The sequence below is a fragment of the Trachemys scripta genome, chromosome 6, assembly GCF_013100865.1.
Source record: "Trachemys scripta elegans isolate TJP31775 chromosome 6, CAS_Tse_1.0, whole genome shotgun sequence".
NCBI classification, from domain to species: domain Eukaryota; kingdom Metazoa; phylum Chordata; order Testudines; family Emydidae; genus Trachemys; species Trachemys scripta.
In genome coordinates this window covers 85,802,766-85,823,642 of record NC_048303.1, presented here as the reverse complement: position 1 = coordinate 85,823,642, position 20,877 = coordinate 85,802,766, and the positions used below count along the sequence as shown (strand labels likewise).

The following is a 20,877-nucleotide window of genomic DNA, read 5'->3' as shown; positions in this document are numbered from 1 at the left end:
AGGCAGAGAAGGGGGTGGGCCTGGGGGAAGAGGCGGAGCAGGTGCTTGGCCTCGGGGGGTCCAGTTACGAGCAATTAGAAAGGTGGCAATCCTAGGGCTAGGAAAGTGGGAGGGTGTACTTTTGGACTTCCTAGGACAATTTAACTAACCTTGACAGATGTGTGAAATGAAGGTAACATCTTTCTGTATCTTAGTGAATAAATTATCTCAATTTTAGCGTCCTCGAAACTACCCAACAGCCAAATATATCTGCAAATTATGTGATGCTTTGATTGAGTCAGTGACATTTGCTCATAAGCACATTAAAGAGAAGAAGCACAAGAAAAACATAAAGGTGAGTTAATGACACTTTTACGAATCCATGCTTTATATTCGTTTAAGTATTGTTATCCTGCTAATGATGATGCAATTATATTAGCCCTGAAGTCTTGCCTTGTTCTTACCATGCTTAATATTCTGCTAGTGTTATAGAGAGTGCTTCTCTATATAATGTCTACCAATGTCCATTGACATTAAGAAAAACGAATTATTTGCTTTTACCAAAAGTAATTTGAGACTTTTTTCCAGCATAGAGTGAACTCAAGACTGCCTCTAGGATATTACGGATATCTCCTAATAACTATACATTAAATGAAAGCTCCCTTTAATGATGATTCAGTATTATTGTGTAGGTCATAACTTTTAAAGTTTTGTAATAAAAAGCTGTAACAACTTAACCATATTTGTGTTCATCAGTTGTGTTATAGTATAATGTATCTGCTCTCTTCTTAATATGTCATTTACTGGCGTTCTGACAGCTATAATATATTTGATTTTAAAATGAGTTGGTAAGAATGAATTTAAAAATTTTAATTGCCATTTTCTAAATAGCCTAGATAAAATGAAAAGGTTCTTGAATACTCCAGTATGAGAGAATATATATCAATAATTAAAATAACAGCTTTAGCTTTATATTTATTTAAAACTATTGCTAGCATAACTGCACTTGGCATTTTATTATTACTGAAAGAAACTCCTGCTGCGCCTGCCCTTCTTCCCCGCCTTTGCCCCAGAAGACAAAAGGAATTGAAAGGCATGTACTGGGTTTCCCTTTTGTCTTCAACTTCATTATCCCATACCATTTCTTGTAAGGAGAAAGCGATATTTTTCTATCCTTTTATATAGGTGTATGGATTTTTGTAAATTATTGAAGCCTCGTGAAGTCTCTAACTCTTTATCTAGATAGAAGATATCCAATAATTCTTTCTACCTACCCTGGTTTCTCTAGACCTTAATTGTGTCCTAACACATCAACTGTTTGAAACTGGTTACTAGCTCCATAGTATAGATGGGCAGACAGAAATGTTTATGACGGTAGGTTGTTTGTACCCACCCCTACCTCATTAAAGCAATTGAAGAGAGTCATTTAAATATGTTAAAATATGGTTGTCCTTGAAGGAAAAGCAAGAAGAAGAACTGCTGACTACCCTGCCTCCACCAACACCTTCCCAGATACAAGCTATTGGCGTTGCCATTGAAAACGTAGTGCAAGAGTTTGGCTTAAATAATGAGGATTTGGAACAAAGACTCAAAATTAAAACAGCGATGGGAGATTTATTGCACCAAAAATTGCCAGGTATAACTCTGCCATTTGGTTTGATTGTCAAATATACTAAAAAGAAAAAGCATCTTTCTCCAGAAGAGTAATCTTAATCTCTAAAATTTTGACAAGTTGTACCACTAATATAATTTGATTTTGTCAGTATGTTCTGCTTGGTGATGTAGTGCCAACATTTTGGCCTGAAGGTTGCTCTAAATTACATCAACTGTCACTGACTTAGTGGCTGGGAATCAGCAGGGCTTAGAGGAGGCCCAAGCCATGCCCTGTTGGGTGAGGCCTCAGTCCCTTCATCAGCTGTAGGGATAAGGTGTAGGAACTGTTGTGCTACTGAAAGATACTTCAGAATTGGGGTGATCCTCTGATGGCTGTCTACATCAGTTCTAGGACTAGAATCTGCTGGCAAGACATTGCAAAATGGCTGCACTCGAACCCAAGATTTGGATTAAGATGTTGAGTAAATTCAAAAAATTCCTTTCTTTGCAGATTGCTCGCTAAGGCTGTACGGCTCCTCCTGTAGCAGATTTGGTTTCAAAACTTCTGATGTAAACATTGATGTCCAGTTTCCAGCCAATGTACGTAAGCACGTTTTTATTATAGATGTAAAATTGGCTTTAATTGACTTTTATAGTGACGTTTAAGCAAGTAATAACAAAGATGCCAAGTGGTATTTACCAAAATGTATTGATCCAAGGGGAGCTATCGTTAACTAAAATCTTAACTAAAATCATCTTAATCTGTTGTGAAAGTAGTAGTAGTAGTGGTATTACTCTGTGCTAATAGCATCTTCAATCCAATGAACTCAAAGCACTTTACAAACACTGAGTTAAAACTCACCTCCCAGCAACTGTGAAGCAGATCAGGATATTTATACCCATTTTACAGATGGGGAAACTGGGCTATAGATGTTGTGACTTGCCTTAGGTCACACAGTGAGCCTGCACCAGACACAAGATCCTTCTCTGTCTTTTCAATATGAAAGTATTAGTTTAAACTACTGAAATATTTGAAAAATATTTTTTTATGATGGATTTTTAATAAACTTCTATTCTATTATATGACTCCATTTCACAGATGGCTCAACCAGATGTTCTCTTACTTGTACAAGAAAGTCTAAAGAATAGTGGTAAGAAATACTTGTTCACTGCTTTCAGTTTCATTTCAAAATCACCCCTTGCGATCATCACAATACTCTTTCTCTGAATGCAAAACATTTAAGTAGATGCATCAAATCAAATGCTTGCTTCATTTTTACAGAATAATGAAAGTCTGTCTCCGTATATAGTTTCATTCTTCTTATATACTAGTAAATTAACAGGTACAAGAGTAAAGGTATTAAGCTTACATAATTGGAGGAGGGAGCATTTTCTACATTGAATTTCAAAATGTCTTCACAGCTAAAGAAAACAGTTGGCGTTTTTATGTTGCTATATTTACTTGGTCAGTGATCTTGCAGAGTCTTAAGCATGTGAAGTAAATGAGACTACACAGTGCATGAAGTTAAGCAGGTGCCTAAGTCTTTGCAGGAGTGGTGCCTTGGATAGAATTATATGGTGGTAGCCTAAAATTCGGTGTACCACAACACTCTACGGTATAACATTCTGTAATGATCCACAAGCTCTTTCTGTGAGCACTGCTGATGGTAACACAGAAACAAAGGTTGATTGTAATATTCCTCTGCTAGTTCATAATGTAGTGCAAATCTCCCTAGGGTAAGGTGTGCTCCTTTACATACCTTTATAGTCTCTCATCAACAGAAGATGGTCCAATAAAAGATATTACTTCACCTACCTTGTCTCTTTAATATCCTAGGACTGACGCGGCTACAACACTACATAACTAATGCTGTCAGACAAGCTGTTTAGCTTGTCATGTGTATTCTGACGAATGACTTACCCTTAATCGATAATGGTAGATACTAAATGCATCACTTGTATAATGTCTAAAGAATTTAGCTGCTTTAGTATTTCATTCAAATACTAGCTCCAGTATGTCCTTTGATAGTAAAAATTCTAACTGTGTGCTCTCATTCACATCAGGAATGGGGATGTCATCAAACTCAAAGTTAATTGTGCTGCCCCCCCTTTCCATAGGCTAGCTTGTGAGGATGGTTTACCTAGCAGCATAGGTGTGCATGGTGCTGCTTACTTGAAATAAGACTGACTAGTCTTCATCCCAAAGTACTTAAGGCCTTATTTTCAGATCCTAGCCTCCTTTCATGTGTATACAACTTTGTGCACACATCTGCACATATAGTTTTGGGGTGCTGATGTTTCGTACACAAGATAGAATGTTTATATGCAAACTCATCACCTGCATGTTGAGGTACTAAAAAAATTCCACTCAGTCCTAATTTATGCACATCAGTGAAGACTGGGTTGAACCCAGCTGAAAACGAGGTCTTTACAATCTAAATAGAACATACACAAAGGAAAAAGATAGGGAGGGTGGCTCTTTTTCTATTTTATCTTGTGTGTGAGGTTTTACCCTTCTTTCCACTCTTTCCAACCACCCTCACCTTTCCCCCCACCCCCCAAGTTGGGAGGTCAAGGATTTTTTTTTTTTTTTTTAAAGATTATACCGATAGGCCCTCCCACATGCTAAGAAGTTTAAAAACAGATTTGGCAAACATGTTTGTGTAAAGCATGTTACTCTAAAACTGTCTTTAAATACAGTTTTGTTAATAGTATAGTGCTCTGTTTACTCTGGCCAGCTTATCTACAGTAGCTGAATTGTTCTTTAAAAAACAAAAAGTTGTAAGCTATTTCCTGATATAAAATAACTGTAATTTAGAGAGGGACAAATGTATTGCTATACAGGAAAGTATGTTTAACATTTAAATAGTAATTAGACTTTATGCCTTTTTTTGCATATCTTAATGTATTTATACCTTCCTCGCTAGTTATTTGCATAACCTGGGGGAGAATGAGATTAACTTTGTCCTTCCACTGTGGTTCAACAATAAACAAACATTTGGGTATAAAATAGTAACCTGTGCTTTGGAACAGTGAACTCTAATTGGAAATTAGAACATGGAAGAAAGCATTTATGTGACAAGTTGCTTGTACTAAAATTGATAAAGAATAAAGCATTTCCTTCATCGTGCAAGGCCTCAGGAGCACTTCCCAGTTAATTTCTTGCTGTTCTGTAGTGTCATCAAAGAATGCTTCTACACTAATAGGTCGTGTGTGTGTGTGTGTGTGTGTGGTATTTGGTTGCCACTTTAAAGAAAGTCTGTAGGGGTTCATCCTGGGAAAGTAGGTGTTTTCATTTACTGTAGCTCTCCTAATCTGTCTTTCCTATAGCTGTGGAAAACATGCTGAACAAGGCAGCATATAAAGCAATAGATCTAGATCATTTTGACTGGCTGATTTCAAAGCTGTTTTGAACTGGTCAGCAATTTTAAAACCCTGAATGGCATGATGTGCTGTAGTTTGTTGGCTATTTGAGCAGTGGCTGACCCCATAAATATAAAACAAAAAAACTAAGTAAACTGAGGTGATATCAGACTGAAGCCTATTTGAAAGGAAAAACGAGAATGTGAAGAGACCAACAATAAGAAGAACTGGGTGTGAGAATTGGATTGTATAAAGTTGATAGAGGAAAGGACAGAAAAAAACAGAAAGGTGGAATGATCCCAATAAAATAGACCTATTAAAGGCAGATTTATATAATGTCAATAGGGCTGGTGTAATATCTAGATAAGAGGTCTGAATAGGATATTGAGGAAAATTAGCTTAAATGGTTTCATTCTGTTTAACTAAGGCTTGGTCTACACTAAACCCCCAAATCGAACTAAGGTACGCAACTTCAGCTACGTGAATAACGTAGCTGAAGTCGACATACCTTAGTTCGAACTTACCCCCGTCCAGACCCGGCAGGCAGGCTCCCCCGTCGACTCCGCGTACTCCTCGCGGCGAGCAGGATTACCGGAGTCGACGGGGAGCACTTCTGAGTTCGATTTATCGCGTCCAGACTAGACGCGATAAATCGAACCCAGAAGTTCGATTGCCTGCCGCCGAACCAGCGCGGTAAGTATAGACAAGCCCTGAGATTACCCTGCACCCTTTCATCTATCACTTTTGTAATGTTATCTGTTGCCTGAAAAAGCACTGAAATTATTCTGGATCCTTAACCTGACTACAGTAAAACCAACAACCTAGATGAATACATTGAAAACAATATTAAGCAGGTATGCTTATTGATAGCTAAAGTATACACTATTGAAAGGTGTTAAAAAAAAATGCTACAAGGAAAAATTAAACAAAACTGCTAAGCCGCTGCCTCTTCTACCAACAATGTGATCTTGTTTAGAAACATTGCAAGTTTATATATTTGGACCACATTTTTCCTTTCATATTTTCAAAATCTAAATTAACATGTCTGTCAATACTGACCCACCAGACTTAACCTTTCATGCTTGAGTTGGTCAGATCTCTAATTAGAGGTGATACTTTTATGAGCCAGACTGATAGACCCTGAATTTATTTCTACTCCTTGCACTACATGAGTTTCTCCTTAAACACAAAGCTTTTTATTAATAATGTGCTTAATGTGGCTTTTTCTTTTTTTTTTCCCCCCCCAGAATCTTTTATTGATGTTGATGCAGATTTCCATGCTAGAGTACCAGTGGTGGTGTGCAGAGAAAAGCAAAGGTCTCCGTTGTCAATTTGTGTGTTCTAATAGCATATAGCAATGTAAATTACACATACCCACACCTGAAAAAATAACATTTCTGTACTAAATTATTACAGTTCCATGGATCTTGACACAAACACTTATGGGCAAGTCATTCCTAGCCTAGAATAAGAGGGTAAGGGTTATTTCTTCCTCAACCCCGTCTTCCCCAGTCCTCTTTTAAAAAACAAACAAAACAAAACCTTTTTATTTTTTCACTGCACTGGGGATGATTGCTAAAGTAGAACATTTCCTTTCTTCCCTTCTAGACAATGCAGATTTAATATCAAATGAAAAACCCTAAAAAACAATGCAAGGGGAGTTTAAATAGCTTTAGTGCTATGAGAAAAGGAGTGAGGCATTTTATTTTGCCCACTTACCACATACCACTTAAGATTCATGAAATATTGTGTAACTAGCTACTGATGTAGAATCTATCACCAGTTGTTTGCAGCTACTTGGTCTTTCATTAGTGATTTTTTTTTTCCCTGCACTTGAAAATAGTTTATGAACTTCTTTAGTAATGGGGTTTGGTACAATGAAATTATTTTGATTCACGGAAGTAAATGACAGTGTATGATGTTTTAGTTCATTGACTAAATGATTTAGTTGCTTAAAAAAAATCTCCAGAAAGTGAGTGATGAATTGTTGTGAATTTTAAAATGATTTTGCTCTTGTAAAAGCTTAAAATGTTTAAATTGTAAAACTAAATACACAGGTTTTGTTTGCTTCCTTTAATTATAAAGGAATCTCTGAGGCTGTTGAATCTCTCATGATAGCCTCTATTTTGTGATAGGTTGTAAGATTTCATCTGACATATGGCTTTCCTTAAAACACCTGCAGGATTTTCAGGTTGTTTCTTTGTCATTGTAGTGGCCTTGTTTGTAAAGTAAGTGCAGGGAATGAAAATGCTTGTCTGACGACAAACCATTTGGCTACTCTTGGAAAACTAGAACCAACTCTTGTACCTCTAGTGATTGCCTTCAGGTACTGGGCAAAGGTGAGTCTTTTTTTTAAATAAAAAAACACAAATGGGTGTTTGTCTCAAACAGTTCTTTTTGTCCAACTCTTGTGTGATGAGTTTCTCAAAACAGGCACCTGGATAAAAGAAAGTAGGCAGTGTATAAAAGTTTAACCAAGATACATCGTGGTTTTCATGGCGTTCATATTTTTAGTCTAATGTCATGCTAGTAAATCTGCAGTTGTAGTTTAGGAATGTGATTGCTCTAAGTCTCTTCTTGGGGAAAAAGTTACTCTTTGGTCTGAAATTTTGCATGATCTAGAGCAGGGTTCTCCACCTTGAGGGATGCGGGCAGTCACAAACAGATTGCAGTTGCCCTGTCTTTCTATTGCTATATTAGGTTAGCTAGGTGGTGCACCTTGCTATGGGAAAGGTGCTTCCAGTATTGAAAACTGAAAATTGCTGTTTAGATTGAGTGACTTTTTTTTTTTCTAACTTTACAAGAAGAATTTAATCAGTTGCTTGAATGATCTAAATATAATAGTATTTCATGCTTTTAAGACACTTTCAGTTGTTTTATTAGGTTCTTATAATTCATGAACTTTAAACATGACACACAGGTTATCCTCCTATGAGGAATACAATATTATGTGCAGTATATTATTTTCCTTGCCAATTATGTGCATGCACTGACTGAGATTATTTAATTGATGCACATATGAGTAGATAATTGCACTAAATTATAGTGTACACAGCAACCACAATGTGCCACATCGCCTTTCTAGTTAAAGATCTCTTTACATAGGCAGCATTTTGTATATGATAATAGAGGTTGATGTGAAACTCTAGCTGGAATTTCTTGACTTTGTACAAAAAAATCAACCATAATGTTGCTTAACAAGCTCTTTCGTTACATGCTTGCTGAGAGTCTAACTACATTAATAGCAACACTTTCAATTTATAAAGATGTTGGTATGCATATCTTCATCTGTTAGTTTTTAAAAAATTGCCTATGAAATCCCAACTTCTCTGCCCCTGAGGACCAGCTGCAAAAGTGCTTCAAGTGCATAGAAGGGGAAGATTATTTATCAAGAATTCTTAAAAGTTTGTCAAATGATGTAATTTTCACATTTGAAGTTAATGGAAACAAATTAGGAAGAGTTGGTGTGGGGAAAAAATGAGTGAAATCTTAAATGGTGAAGTTTGAAGTCATAAATAACCCAATCATCTTTGTGAATGTTAGACAGTACTCTGGGTATACATACCAGATATGCCACCTTAAGTCTTGATTTCTGGAATAGCTTGAGAAGATTACAGTACAAAGATAAGAGTCACAATTCTGAATTTATTATACAATAACTCTTTCAACTGAAAATAAGCAGTTTATTAAAGAAGCTGAAGGGAATTATGTCGAGATCTCATTGACTCAATGTCCCTTCACCCCCATTGAAAATCCCAACCATTGCATACAACCAATAGCTTGTATGGCTGGAAGTTTATCAGAATGGAATGCATACAAGAAAAATGATTTCAATATTCTTATACTAGAACACTGGCTGTGATTTTAATGACTACATGAAGTCCTTTGGAACCAAACACATCCCACAACATGGGGACAAACGAGTTATATAAATCTTCGCTCTCTTAACAGTATTTAAGTTGACTGCCGGTTTTGCAAATAGGAGAATGATGATAGATACCAAAAAAACTATTTGTAATAAAAAGCCTGGTGCGAAAAAATGTTAATGTGTTTTTCAATTTTTTTATAGCTGTGTTGTGCTGATCGTCCTGAAGAAGGAGGTTTGCCAGCTTACGTGTTTGCTTTAATGGTCATTTTCTTTCTACAACAGAGGAAGGAACCATTTCTGCCTGTTTATTTGGGATTGTGGGTATGTGCTACTTAAGTATTACCAATCTGAGGGTGATATTTTCTAAATCTGTTATAATTTTAACTTACTTATTCCCTGCTTGTTTCTTGCCTGTCCCTTGTGCAAGAGAGTGACACTTAGTCACCAACAGCAAAATATCAATATAGTTTTTGTGTGCATAATATATGTTAACCTTTATTGTGGCATGTTCTTTTGGTTGAGCAATTTTAATTCCTCCCCCTTGTGCGCAGGCATTATGATGCCATCTTTAATTATGTGATCATATGCTATTTTCCACAGGATACTAGCCTCATTCAGTGCACGGAATGGATAGTGCTCACTTAATGAACAGTTGTTCGCTCTTTTGTTTTCTCTTTGTTCAGTGTGTGGCCTCATCTCCTTCGCTGCACAGTCCTGATTCACTTCTAATGCAGGTCCATACTGTGCACTGATGGGGCGGGGGTCCTATGGAAAAAAAATAATGTGCAGTTATGCAGTTAAAGACTATCATAATACCTGTGCACAAAGGGATTCATTAAGGTGGTATCCTATGTGCAAAATTTTCAAAAACTACTCAGTAACTTTGAGTGGGACTTAGGCACTTAAAGTTTATCCTAGGCCTAGAACAGACTTCTTCAAACAATTATCTATTTTACTATTAGCATATTTCAGAGTTCTTTACACACTTGTCATTTACATACAGCTCTTGATCTTGGTAAAAGAATCAAAATCAATCTATGTATAAAAGTGTATTTAAAGCCATGTGATGGAACCTCTAACAAAGTAAAGATACAACTATAAATCATAACTATATGGATATTGGGGTAATTTCTCATTTTGAAAATCTACTAATGAGTTGTGTGAATTGGTAACATTTAATCAGAAAACAGATTACTGGGGAGGAAGTACTCTATTGAATGACAATTCAGTAAGCCTGTTTTTATTATGGGTATAGTATATGATGATTTTTGTACGTCTTTAAAATACTGACTTTTTTTTCTGGATGATTAATACTATGGAAGAGGCTGGTTTGAAATCCTTCAGATAAAAAAGATGTCCAGTGTTTTTTCCTCTTTTCCTCTCCTCTCTCCAGATTGGAGGATTCTCATTAAACAAATTGGTGAACTTCAACCTTAAAGATGTTGAGAATGATATCGTGATCTGGGAGTATAATCCTGCTGTTAATGATGCTGATTCCCCAAAAGAAGCTTCTCCTAAAAGGGGCAAGGTCTGAACCATTTCAGTTACTTCAGTATTAATCTAGAAATCACTCTCAACAATGACCACCAATTTTTATTTTAAGTGAAGTAAAATTGTTTATGTATTGCGAAGCTAAACTTCATAATTTAGTGGCTCTATGCAGTGTTGTGGCCTTGTCAGTCCCAGGATATTAGAGACACAAAGTGGGTGGTAATAAAAATTTATTACCTCACCCACCTTGTCTCTAATTCAGTGACTGGTTTTCTGTGTGTATGCGACATCCTAGCATTTAAAGACAAATGTGACAACTACTAGGGGATCAGGACGTAATTCTCAGTCTTAAGGTATTTGTGATGCTTGCCAGAGATACCCAGGGTTGTAAGGCACCTCACTACCACTTGCCCACTGTGGATCACTCTCTGACTCCATCAGCTACTGGCAACACAAACTTTCCCCTTCAGGCCTCCACAGACCCCACTCATTCTTTCCAGGTTAGTGATAGGCACACTCCAACACCCGAGTCCTCCAAGCATGCCTGCAGTGTCCAGTCCCTAAACCACTGGACACTCACACAGTTACCAGACCCGCTGTTCCCAAAGTAGCAGCTTCCCAGTTACTCCTTAGACCACAGCTCAGCTTAACACACAGCACTTAGATTTGTTTATTGTGAAAACAAGTATAATTTTACCTCACAAAAAAAGAGCCAGGGCCTACACTTAACTAACAACATATTTTTCCTGTCTCATAAAGGTTGCCTCACCCAAAAAATCTTGTCCCAGCTTTTAGCAGCAAGGTTGGCTGTGACCCTCTGTTCATAAGAGATGCATGCTGTCAGCTTGTCTCCTAGGTGAAGGATGTAGTTTGTGTCTTTACAGTTACAGTACACAAATCCATTGTCTTAACTCGTGAACAGGATTCCCCTCCTCTCCTCCCATTAGTAGTTTTTTCCTCTGTGCTCCTTTCTGGTTGGTTTTTACAATCTCTTGATTAGCCTTGTGCTCAGATTGTAGATAGGCTTCCATTTGTGAAGTAGACAATACATAATACACTTGACTAGCCACCCAGAGATAAGCATCTCTTCTCTCTTGCCTGACAAGAGAATGTTTATCCCCTTCTGTTGAGCTGCCTTAACTCTCACTGAAAATTATGTGCTTAAGGTCTATGTGTACCTAACTCCTTACATATTGTCGGTGTACACATCTCACGATGATTATGACGATCAGTGTGACACAGGTTTTCATTAGAGACCTTACATGACACTCTTTGGTGAACCAGTATGCAGATAACAGATCTAGGAGATCCCTGTAAACCTCAGCCAGTTGGTACCAAGAGGTCCCAGAGTCATAGTATTGGGTTAATAATATCTGTTAAACTAGGGGACAACCGTAGTTGACAGAATTCAAAAAATCCTATTTCAAACTTGACTATGTCTAATGAGTAACTTAATTTCGAATTACTGTTGCACGATAATTGCTCCTCTTTATTTTTCTTATCTAATAACATTGCTCTTTTTAGAAATAGCATACCTGTATAAATTCAGTTCTAATCGCACATGGGAGTGTTTTATAATAAAGAAGTTACATAAATTTAATCCAATAATGGCTAACATTTATAATTTTAAGTGTAAAATACTCCATGATCTTTTCTAAAGAGATCTTATTTGGTAAAATACTAAGCAATCTTTATATAGATAAAATATGAAATCTTTAAAAATAATTTGTGCTGTGTTTATTAATCAGAGCCATTATAAAATCACATAAACTAAATTCTTACCAAGTATATTAAGATAATGTATAGCCATGAAAGCTAGGACCACCTGAACAGGACTAATCTAAGGAAAAGCATAATGTACACTAAAAGACTGTCAATAATTTGTCATAATACCAAAATGGACTAGTACTGAATCCCAGTATCCGCAGTGTCTTTTGCTTCATGCCAAATTATTGATTGTTAGCCCTAAAAAACAACTCTAACCAAAGAGGACAAACTTTCAGAGTTGGCAGAATAAATATCCAAAAACATTCTAAACTATGTAATTTGCTCTGTCGCTTACCCTTCTTGCTTGAGGTGCACATTTTGTGCCTGTACATTTAAATGACCATAGAAGGTGATTCTTTCTGAAAAATGATTTGTATCTGATGAGGTTATATAGTTCATCCTAACTGATGTTTTTATGATCTGAAATGCTTACTTTGAAATGTATTAATTATAGCACAAGAACATTTTTATTTAAATACACAATCATGATTAATATTAGCCATAATCATAAATGTCACTGTCCAACCATTATTAAATTTGGTTTATAAGTGTTTGAGGTATTAGTTATCTTAATTTACACTACCTCTTTAAATTGTCCTTTTCTGTAGCTGTAAAATGTGTATTTAACTCTCATAATGTTGTAGTTTCCCTTGTTTGAGTAGAGCATTAATTTTTATTGTTGAGACCTGAACACTCATTGCAGAGGTAATTTCTAGCCATTGTATTATCTGTTATGGCTTCATTACAATATTATCATTGTGACTTTTCCTCCACACCACTTCAACACTTAAGTTACAAGTTTATTTAAAAACTTATACTGTTACTCTGCATTTTTACTTGACTCCGTGTGCGTGCATATAGGTATCAGTGACTGTGTGTGAGTGAAAAGCAAGTTTTAGACTGGCAGAATGATTTTTCTGCCCCCCAAAAGAGGGTTTTTCATATACCTTAAAACTGAAGAGGGTTTAAGCTTTTGCTTTCTAATTAACAGGTTCCCTTAGTGTTTGATTCAGGACACCAGTGTTCAGCACCAGTTGGGCAGCTTTGGGTAGAACTGCTTCGCTTCTATGCGTTGGAGTTTAATTTGGCTGATCTGGTCATCAGTATACGACTCAAAGAAGCAGTGTCTCGTGAATCAAAGGACTGGCCTAAAAAGCGCATTGCTGTGGAAGGTACCTGAAGTCTGTCAATTAAGAGTTATCGGCCCTCTGACTTAGCAAGTACACTGTCAGATATGTTAGAAAAACAATTTCAGCCATATGTTTCAGTATGATACTATTAAATGTATTAAGTGGCATATGATTCATATACAGTTTACGCCACTTAGTCTAGAGCTCTGTATTTATTGCTAATGTGTTCCTAAAACAGTGTATTAACTTAATTGACAATATATCTAAATGTTGTAAGAGAAAACCGGTCTAATCTAACCTGTCTTTGCTTCTTCTGTATATCCATCAATGAAGTTATAGATTTCTGTATTCAGTTAGCTCCTGGCTTTCTTTTTCTTTCAGACCCTTACTCAGTAAAGAGGAATGTGGCAAGAACTCTGAACAGTCAGCTAGTATATGAATATATTCTTCACTGCTTAAGGGCAACTTACAAATATTTTGCTTTGCCCCACAAAAAACCTACAAAATCCAGCCCAAAAAAGCCTTTGAATGTCAATGAGAAGACATCACAAAGATTAGAACCTGAAAAGGATGCCATAAAGCATGATGCCACTGATACGCAAAATGTAGCTGACAAAATGGGGGAAGTGATAGCAGCGGATTGTATTAATATTACTGATGGAAGTATAGACATGCCTGAGGCATGTACAATTGATCCTTCAAAGGTATTTGTCTCTGAAGGCCTGATTAAAGAAGAATTGGCAGATGATATAGGACATTTGGGAATTGCCCAGGAAGATTCAGACTTTGTAACTGAAGAGATGATTTCTGGTGATAATGAGGACTCTAAACCAACCTGTGTAGAGACAGAGAGTGGAAATGATGAGGAGGAGGAAGAACATGACCAAGATAAGAAATGGCAGAAAAATGTGATAGTTATTGATCAAGGCTTGGATGAATACAGTGAAAATGGAGATCTCCCTATTCCAGCAAATGAGCATGATATTGAAACATACAGTATTTCAGAGACTGAAGATGTTCAGAGCACTGTAGTCACAGAGAGGGATGAGTTTGGTTTAGAGTGCAATGTAATAATACTCAGTGATAAGGCTGAGATGGATGAGGAGAGCACAGAGGAGACTGATGAACTGGATGATTCCCTGAACAAATTTGCACCTTCATTACAAGACCAGATATCTGAAATCAATAACTCAGATGAGGATGGGGAGGAAGAGGAGGGAGAACAGTCTCTTATCCTAAACCAAACAGAATGTGGTGGTATTGTGACTGCTGAAGATGAGCTGGAAAATACTTACACTGCATCTGGGGATGAAGATGCACTGTCTGAAGAAGAAGAAGAAGAATTGTCCGTCTCTGTTAAATATGAAGAGACAGAGCTGGGAAAAAATGTAGATAAATCTCTAAGGGTAGATTTGAATGAAGGGGATTTTGTAAAGAAAGGAAGCCTTTGTGAAGAGGGCATACTAATAGGACAATTTCTGGAATCTGAGCTCTTTTATGAATTTAATAAACCTGCTTTCACAAAGGGCAAGGTAAGCTCTTAACATCTAACCACCAGGAAATATTACTAACAGTTTAGGACATATTATATCTAAGTATAGTTCTGATACATTAAAGGGCCATAGATTTAAAAAAATGTCTTGCTTTCTATTCACGCAGTCTCCTATGGTGGTATGTAGCTTGTGCAAACGAGAAGGTCACCTAAAGAGGGATTGTCCAGAAGACTTCAAAAAAATTGAGCTAGACCCTTTGCCAGCGTTGACACCCAAGTTTTCAAATATTTTAGATCAAGTTTGCATCCAGTGTTACAGTAAGTCATCAATACAGCACTCTTTCAGTATGTTTGTGGAAAATATGAATTAGTTAGCTAGATTTTAATAGTACTGTAGGGAATTCTCTTAGGTCAATAGTATCAGTGGAGCTGGGTTTTGAAAGTAGCAAAACTAGTACAAAAGGTAAGATTCTATAGGGTAATGACATTAGTTTAATTGCTAAATTGCACCTGATATTGTTACATTCATAAGTCTAAATTGTACCTCCAAAGAGTAAAAATCCAAAGTGTGTAGGCTGATCTCATGACTCCTTGAATTAAACATGGAGTCAATGAAAGCTGCTGGATATTTGATATTCTTGAAATTTAGGCATCTACACATAGACTTCAGAGCCTATATGAGTCAGCCTTTTTCAAAAAATGTTGTCCGACACTCTTTAGTGCGGTTGTTTGTGTGGTATTTTGTATCTCATTACCAGAAACTGCTGTTTGAAAGCACAAGGCAACATATTTCTACAAAGAACAATATGCTGATTTCAGATTTTTGGAACCATTTCCCCCCCATTTATTTGGTCTTTCAATATGGCACCCTTCACTTCTGACCGGACAAAATGTACTGTTTTCCTAATGTGTTTTTTTTCTTTGACTTAGTATTTTTCTTCTTCCACCTACTCCTCCCTCTCTTCCCCTCCCACATCAATTTCCTTTTTTTTCCCCTTCCTGTCACTTAACTGTGGCAATGTTTTTACATACTTTGCCTGAATTGGTGTGTTTCTGGCTTTTTTTTTAAAGAAGATTTTGCTCCAAATATTATAGAGGATCAGGCTCGTGAACATATACGGCAAAATCTGGAAAGCTTCATCAGACAGGAGTTTCCAGGTAATTGTGTAGATTCTTTCATACTCGTATTTAGTTGTTTTTTTTTCCCCAAGTTCCACTTTTTTAATATTTTCAACAATTTCATTGTACCAGTATAAATAACAAAGTTAGCTAATTTAAACTTCTTAAAATATTCTGTTCTGTTGCTTAAGATTATACTATATGACTTTAAATTAAATTGGAATATTTTCTGTTGCAATAATCTCAGCTCACTGTTACAGCTTGATTTCTCCACCTCATACGTTATGCCCTCCCTCCTGGAGCTTGTGCTCTTTCTTAAAACAAACAAAAAGCTCCAAAAATATGTCAGTTTATTTTTTTTACATCCTGTTGGTGAGAAATAGTGAAAAGATCATGACATCAACAGGAATGAACAACAGCCATTTAAGAAACCAGTAATCACAATTTTATAAAAAAAACTTTCATAACTAGCATTTTCGTTGCAAATTTGTCAGTCAAGCTTCGCTGTTTCAGTCATTGTATTCATTCTTGTAAGACCGCTACAGACTTTCTGAAACGCCTGTCACACCATCTTGGAATTTTGATCAGGCCAAAAGTATCCCCTTTCTTTTCAGTTAATCTAAGAAATAGCTTTATTTTTCTGCCCTTATTCTCAGTATAGAAAGAAAAATGTACTGTCTATATATTACAGGCAGTCATATTATCTTGTGTGGGCTCAGGAGAGCAATTTGCTCTCGGATTATTCTAAAGCAGAGGCATAACATTTGGCTATCAGCAAAGCTCAGTAGACTGGAGCTATGGTTTCCATTTCTGGAAATATATAGGGTAACCACCTGGGCTTCAGTTCATAGTCTTGCCAAATTTGTATGCAGGCTAGATGTGGAATCTTTGGCTGAAGATTGTTGCACCTGTAAAGACTTGTCTTAACCCGAAGAGAGTTCTTGTATCACTTATCCAGATCCTCAAGGATTTAGCTCAAATTCTCGTGCTAATAATCTAGTTAGTATGCCATTTAATTTTTTCCTGGGTGTTTCAGACTCCCATTTGATCCTGGGTAAATTTCTTAATCTCTGTATCTTCATTCCGAATTGTAAAATGGGGATTCTTCCCTACCTCAGAGGGGTGACATGAAGTTAAATTCATTATTTCTGAACTACTCAAACACTGTAAGTATCATGGTTATACAGGAGGTCACATTAAATTATCACAGTGTTTTCTTCTGTCCTTGAAATCTGTGAAAAGTCAGTTAAATATATTAACTTTGATATTCATCCTAAATTTTATATTTAATCTTAATTTTCATGTTATAGCTAAGACTGGTGGCTTGTCACCAGAGGAGGGTAGGGATGTGGGGGCTATGCTAATCACTGATTTAGTTACTTCCAGGCTCTTTTCCAATCCAAATCCCCATTACTATTCAGACCGCTACAGGGGCCTGAAAATCATCTATCACTACTGCACCTGCTCCCTAGGCCTCTGCAGGATACTAAAGTTGTTCAAAAATTAACAAAAGCCAGAAAAGAGACGTTGCAGGGATACTGTCATCTTGTAAATCAAATTGAAATATGAACATTTTGTGCATACTCTGACTATAAAGAACACCTAAGATTAACTGAAAGAATATATTGGGGGAGGGATTTTTTCAATTTACACTTGTTCATTTTTCAGCACCTAATGTATCGCTATAGCGCTTTCTCTCTCTCTCCTCCCCCTCCAGTATCTTCGTTCCTGAAAAGAGCCCTTTAAACATCAGTAAGAAAGCAGAGAAGCCCTCATTCTATAGAAAACTGACAAAAGGAAATTTTCAGGATATACTGTTTAAATAGTGGTTTACCTTATGCTCAGCTTAGTCAACTTCCAAAAATACAAATTGACAGTGACCCTTTTAAAACAAGATTGCTTTTTTACTGTTCACAAACCTTTTTTTCTTAATGCCAAAAATGTTGAAAATTTTGCTGTATTGTTTAGTCATTGTTTTGACAAAAATGCCTTTTATTTATTACTCTTAAAATTTAGTGAATTAGACCAGTAACTGTATAATGTTATCTATAGAAAATCAAGAAATATGCCCTATATTTAATAAATATTCCTTGTAAAGTCCATTATTACAGGAAAGTGGTGTTCAACATTGGCCAAATCAGACCCTAGCTATTAAAACTGGACTGATGGTATGTCAGATGTAGTTATAGTATCATGTCCTTTACAGGAACCAGGTTGAACTTGTTTGGCTCATCAAAAAATGGCTTTGGCTTCAAACAAAGTGACCTTGATATCTGTATGACAGTTGATGGACTGGAAACTTCTGAGGTAGACTTAGAGCTCTTTTGTATAACTTGTACTGGTATTCTATAGACACAGTTATTGTTGCTGTGAACACTGTCTCTTGACATCCTTTTGCAAAAAGGACTTGCACAATAGCTGAAAATGTAAATAGAACTTCTACCAAAAAAAGTAAATTGGCTAGTGTCTTGCTGCTAAGTCAGCTAATCTGATTTAAGATTTTCTTCCTTTACCACTGAGCTTATTCATGGATTCTTCAGTGAAGTGATAATATTGTTTGACATGGAAATGAATGAGGCACATCTGGTTCAGCATCACAGTGTTGATGCATGGTAAGCTAGAAAAAGAAGATGGGGTGAGAAAGAAGCAAGTCTTTCTTTTCCGTTGATATAAATTAGCAAATGCTTTAAATGCATGTTTATAAACTCTTTTAAGAACATTAGGGTATCCTTTAGTGTTGACTTGAACATACTTTGCATTTTGAAACTGTCTGGTATGAATGCCGCTCAGTGTACAATTTAGGTGTCTTTTTAATGATATGGCTTTAAGCCTAATGACAGGCAATGAATGGCACATCAACTGAAATGGCTTGGCTAGGACACGTTCTAATAGTAATGATTACATGTAGCTTTTCTAGAATTTTGAGGTTGGCACAAGATATTATCAGTGCACTGAAATGTTTTTTTTTCTCTCCTTTTCAGGGACTTGATTGCATAAGAATAATTGAAGAATTAGCAAGAGTACTTAAGAAACATTCAGGTAACTTTCTAGAGAATAAGAGTGGGTAGTTTTGTGTACATGAATTTGTAAACTATTTATGGAGTCAGAAGGTTCAGGGTATAAGTACACAGATATTAAGATAACACTGAACTCTTTAGTGCATTAGTTAGCAGGATTGGGAACTTAGATTGTGAACATTTGTAGCTCTTCATTGCATGACTAGGCCATTGAAGTGTTCTAAGGTTTGTAGGAACAGGCCTAAATTAAACTCTGATACTGTGTTAACATACATGAAAACAAGTTGTAAGTTACAAGTTTGACCTTCAGACAGTGGTTATAGGTTTGTATTTACATATCCATTATTTGTTTGTTGACAAGTAATAATAATAATATTAATAATGCTGAAGATGGCACACACTATACATTAGTTTAATGTAACAATATATTCCTGTAAATCACATTTAAATGCCGTTTCATGAGGATTTCATACATTTTAAAATTAACTCACTCTATACCAGATAAGTATTTGCTATTTTGCTATTTAAACAGTTTAGTTTTCAGCTAACGTTAAGTGAAAACTAATGCCAGAAATGCTATGAATAATGAAAAGTGTTTAAAATCAATATTAAAATATAAATTAATTTACGATATATATAAAATAAATTATTTTATTTTAATATATATATATATATAATATGCAGAGTTAAAAGATAGCTTTGATATCTGCCCACAGGCTTTTAAAGAAATCTGCTGAAATTTTTGTAAGCTCTTGGTGGTAGTTTTGATACCGTTATTGTTGTATTAAAGTGAAAGCCCAAATTCCTTCCTAGGTCTAAGAAATGTCTTGCCAATAACAACTGCTAAAGTGCCAATTGTCAAGTTCTTCCATGTGAGAAGCGGTCTTGAAGTAGACATCAGTTTATATAATACACTGGTAAGATAACGATTATAAATCACCTATTCCAGTTGGATTTTTAGGTTCTAATCCTCCATTTGACTCTTTCTAGGTGAAGTCAAAGGAGGCAGAGCAGCCGTTTTCTGCTAAGATGATAGTAAATTTAGTTAGCTTAAAAATAGCAAACACCAGTGTTTTGGAGTATATTGATCCTTTTGTCGGACTTGCAGGGAAAGAAGTAACATCCTGAGCAGAGAGAAGACCATAGCTGCATGTGTTAAGTGTGGGGATTGTCAAGGTATCAGGGCTGTCTCATCTCTTATAAAATAAGTAGTTTTCCATTGCACGCTATGCTCTGGAGAATTAGGCTGGTGAAAGGTAGAAAATATTAGCTGGAAAAAATCTTCCTTTTACCTGATTCAAATCTAGCCACACAAGGCTTTTTAACTCTGAGGGGTTTAATTCTAGATTATCTGGATTGTGGGTTTAGGAACTGCCCCAGAATTTATGCTCTACAGCATGCCTACAGTAGTAGCTTCATGCTTCACTATTCTGAGGTATTATCCTTTTGGATGCTTCTGCATATTGTTTGTGAACAGATGAAAGTTAAAAATCTTGATAAGCTCCTCCCACCAGAGCAGGTGGTAACCCCACTCTCCTAATGAACACTTCCTTTCTGAATAAAATCGGTTTTAATGTGCAGAACTAGATAAGTGGTTTTGCTGCACTCCTAATAACTGCAGCATTTCCCTTTTAATTCAGCGCACTTAACACAAACACAAACACACACACACACACACTCGATTAATTGTGCTGTTAATAATAGAATAACATTTATTTAAATATTTTTGGATGTTTTCTACATTTTCAAATTTATTTCAATTACAACACAGAATACAAAGTGTACAGTGCTCACTGTATATTTTTGATTACAAGTATTTGCACTGTAGAAAACAAAAATAGTATTTTTCAATTCACCTAATACAAGTACTGTAGTGCCATCTCTTTATCATGAAAGTTGAACGTACAAATGTAGAATTATGTACAAGAAAATAACTGCATTCAAAAATAAAACAATGTAAAACTTTTAGAGCCTATAAGTCCACTCAGTCCTGTTTCAGCCAATCGCTCAGACAAACAAGTTTGGTTACAATTTGCAGGAGATAATGCTGCCCGCTTC

The 20,877-nt window shown here is 36.1% G+C and overlaps 1 protein-coding gene across 3 annotated transcripts in view; it reads left to right on the top strand.

The window, feature by feature from the left end:
- Positions 1–20,877, top strand: part of TUT7 (terminal uridylyl transferase 7) — a 48,248-nt gene that overhangs the window by 10,753 nt on the left and 16,618 nt on the right. For 2 of the 3 annotated variants that reach the window (XM_034773639.1, XM_034773640.1), the window contains 15 exons: positions 218–334; positions 1,438–1,615; positions 2,084–2,172; positions 2,672–2,723; positions 6,183–6,252; positions 7,148–7,274; positions 9,005–9,124; positions 10,197–10,331; positions 13,053–13,233; positions 13,573–14,723; positions 14,851–15,001; positions 15,755–15,841; positions 18,009–18,109; positions 18,784–18,841; positions 19,633–19,736. In XM_034773639.1, the coding sequence (XP_034629530.1) occupies positions 218–334; positions 1,438–1,615; positions 2,084–2,172; positions 2,672–2,723; positions 6,183–6,252; positions 7,148–7,274; positions 9,005–9,124; positions 10,197–10,331; positions 13,053–13,233; positions 13,573–14,723; positions 14,851–15,001; positions 15,755–15,841; positions 18,009–18,109; positions 18,784–18,841; positions 19,633–19,736 (2,721 nt within the window). The remainder of the gene's footprint in view (positions 1–217; positions 335–1,437; positions 1,616–2,083; positions 2,173–2,671; positions 2,724–6,182; positions 6,253–7,147; positions 7,275–9,004; positions 9,125–10,196; positions 10,332–13,052; positions 13,234–13,572; positions 14,724–14,850; positions 15,002–15,754; positions 15,842–18,008; positions 18,110–18,783; positions 18,842–19,632; positions 19,737–20,877) is intronic. The other variant, XM_034773641.1, reaches the window with a different exon arrangement.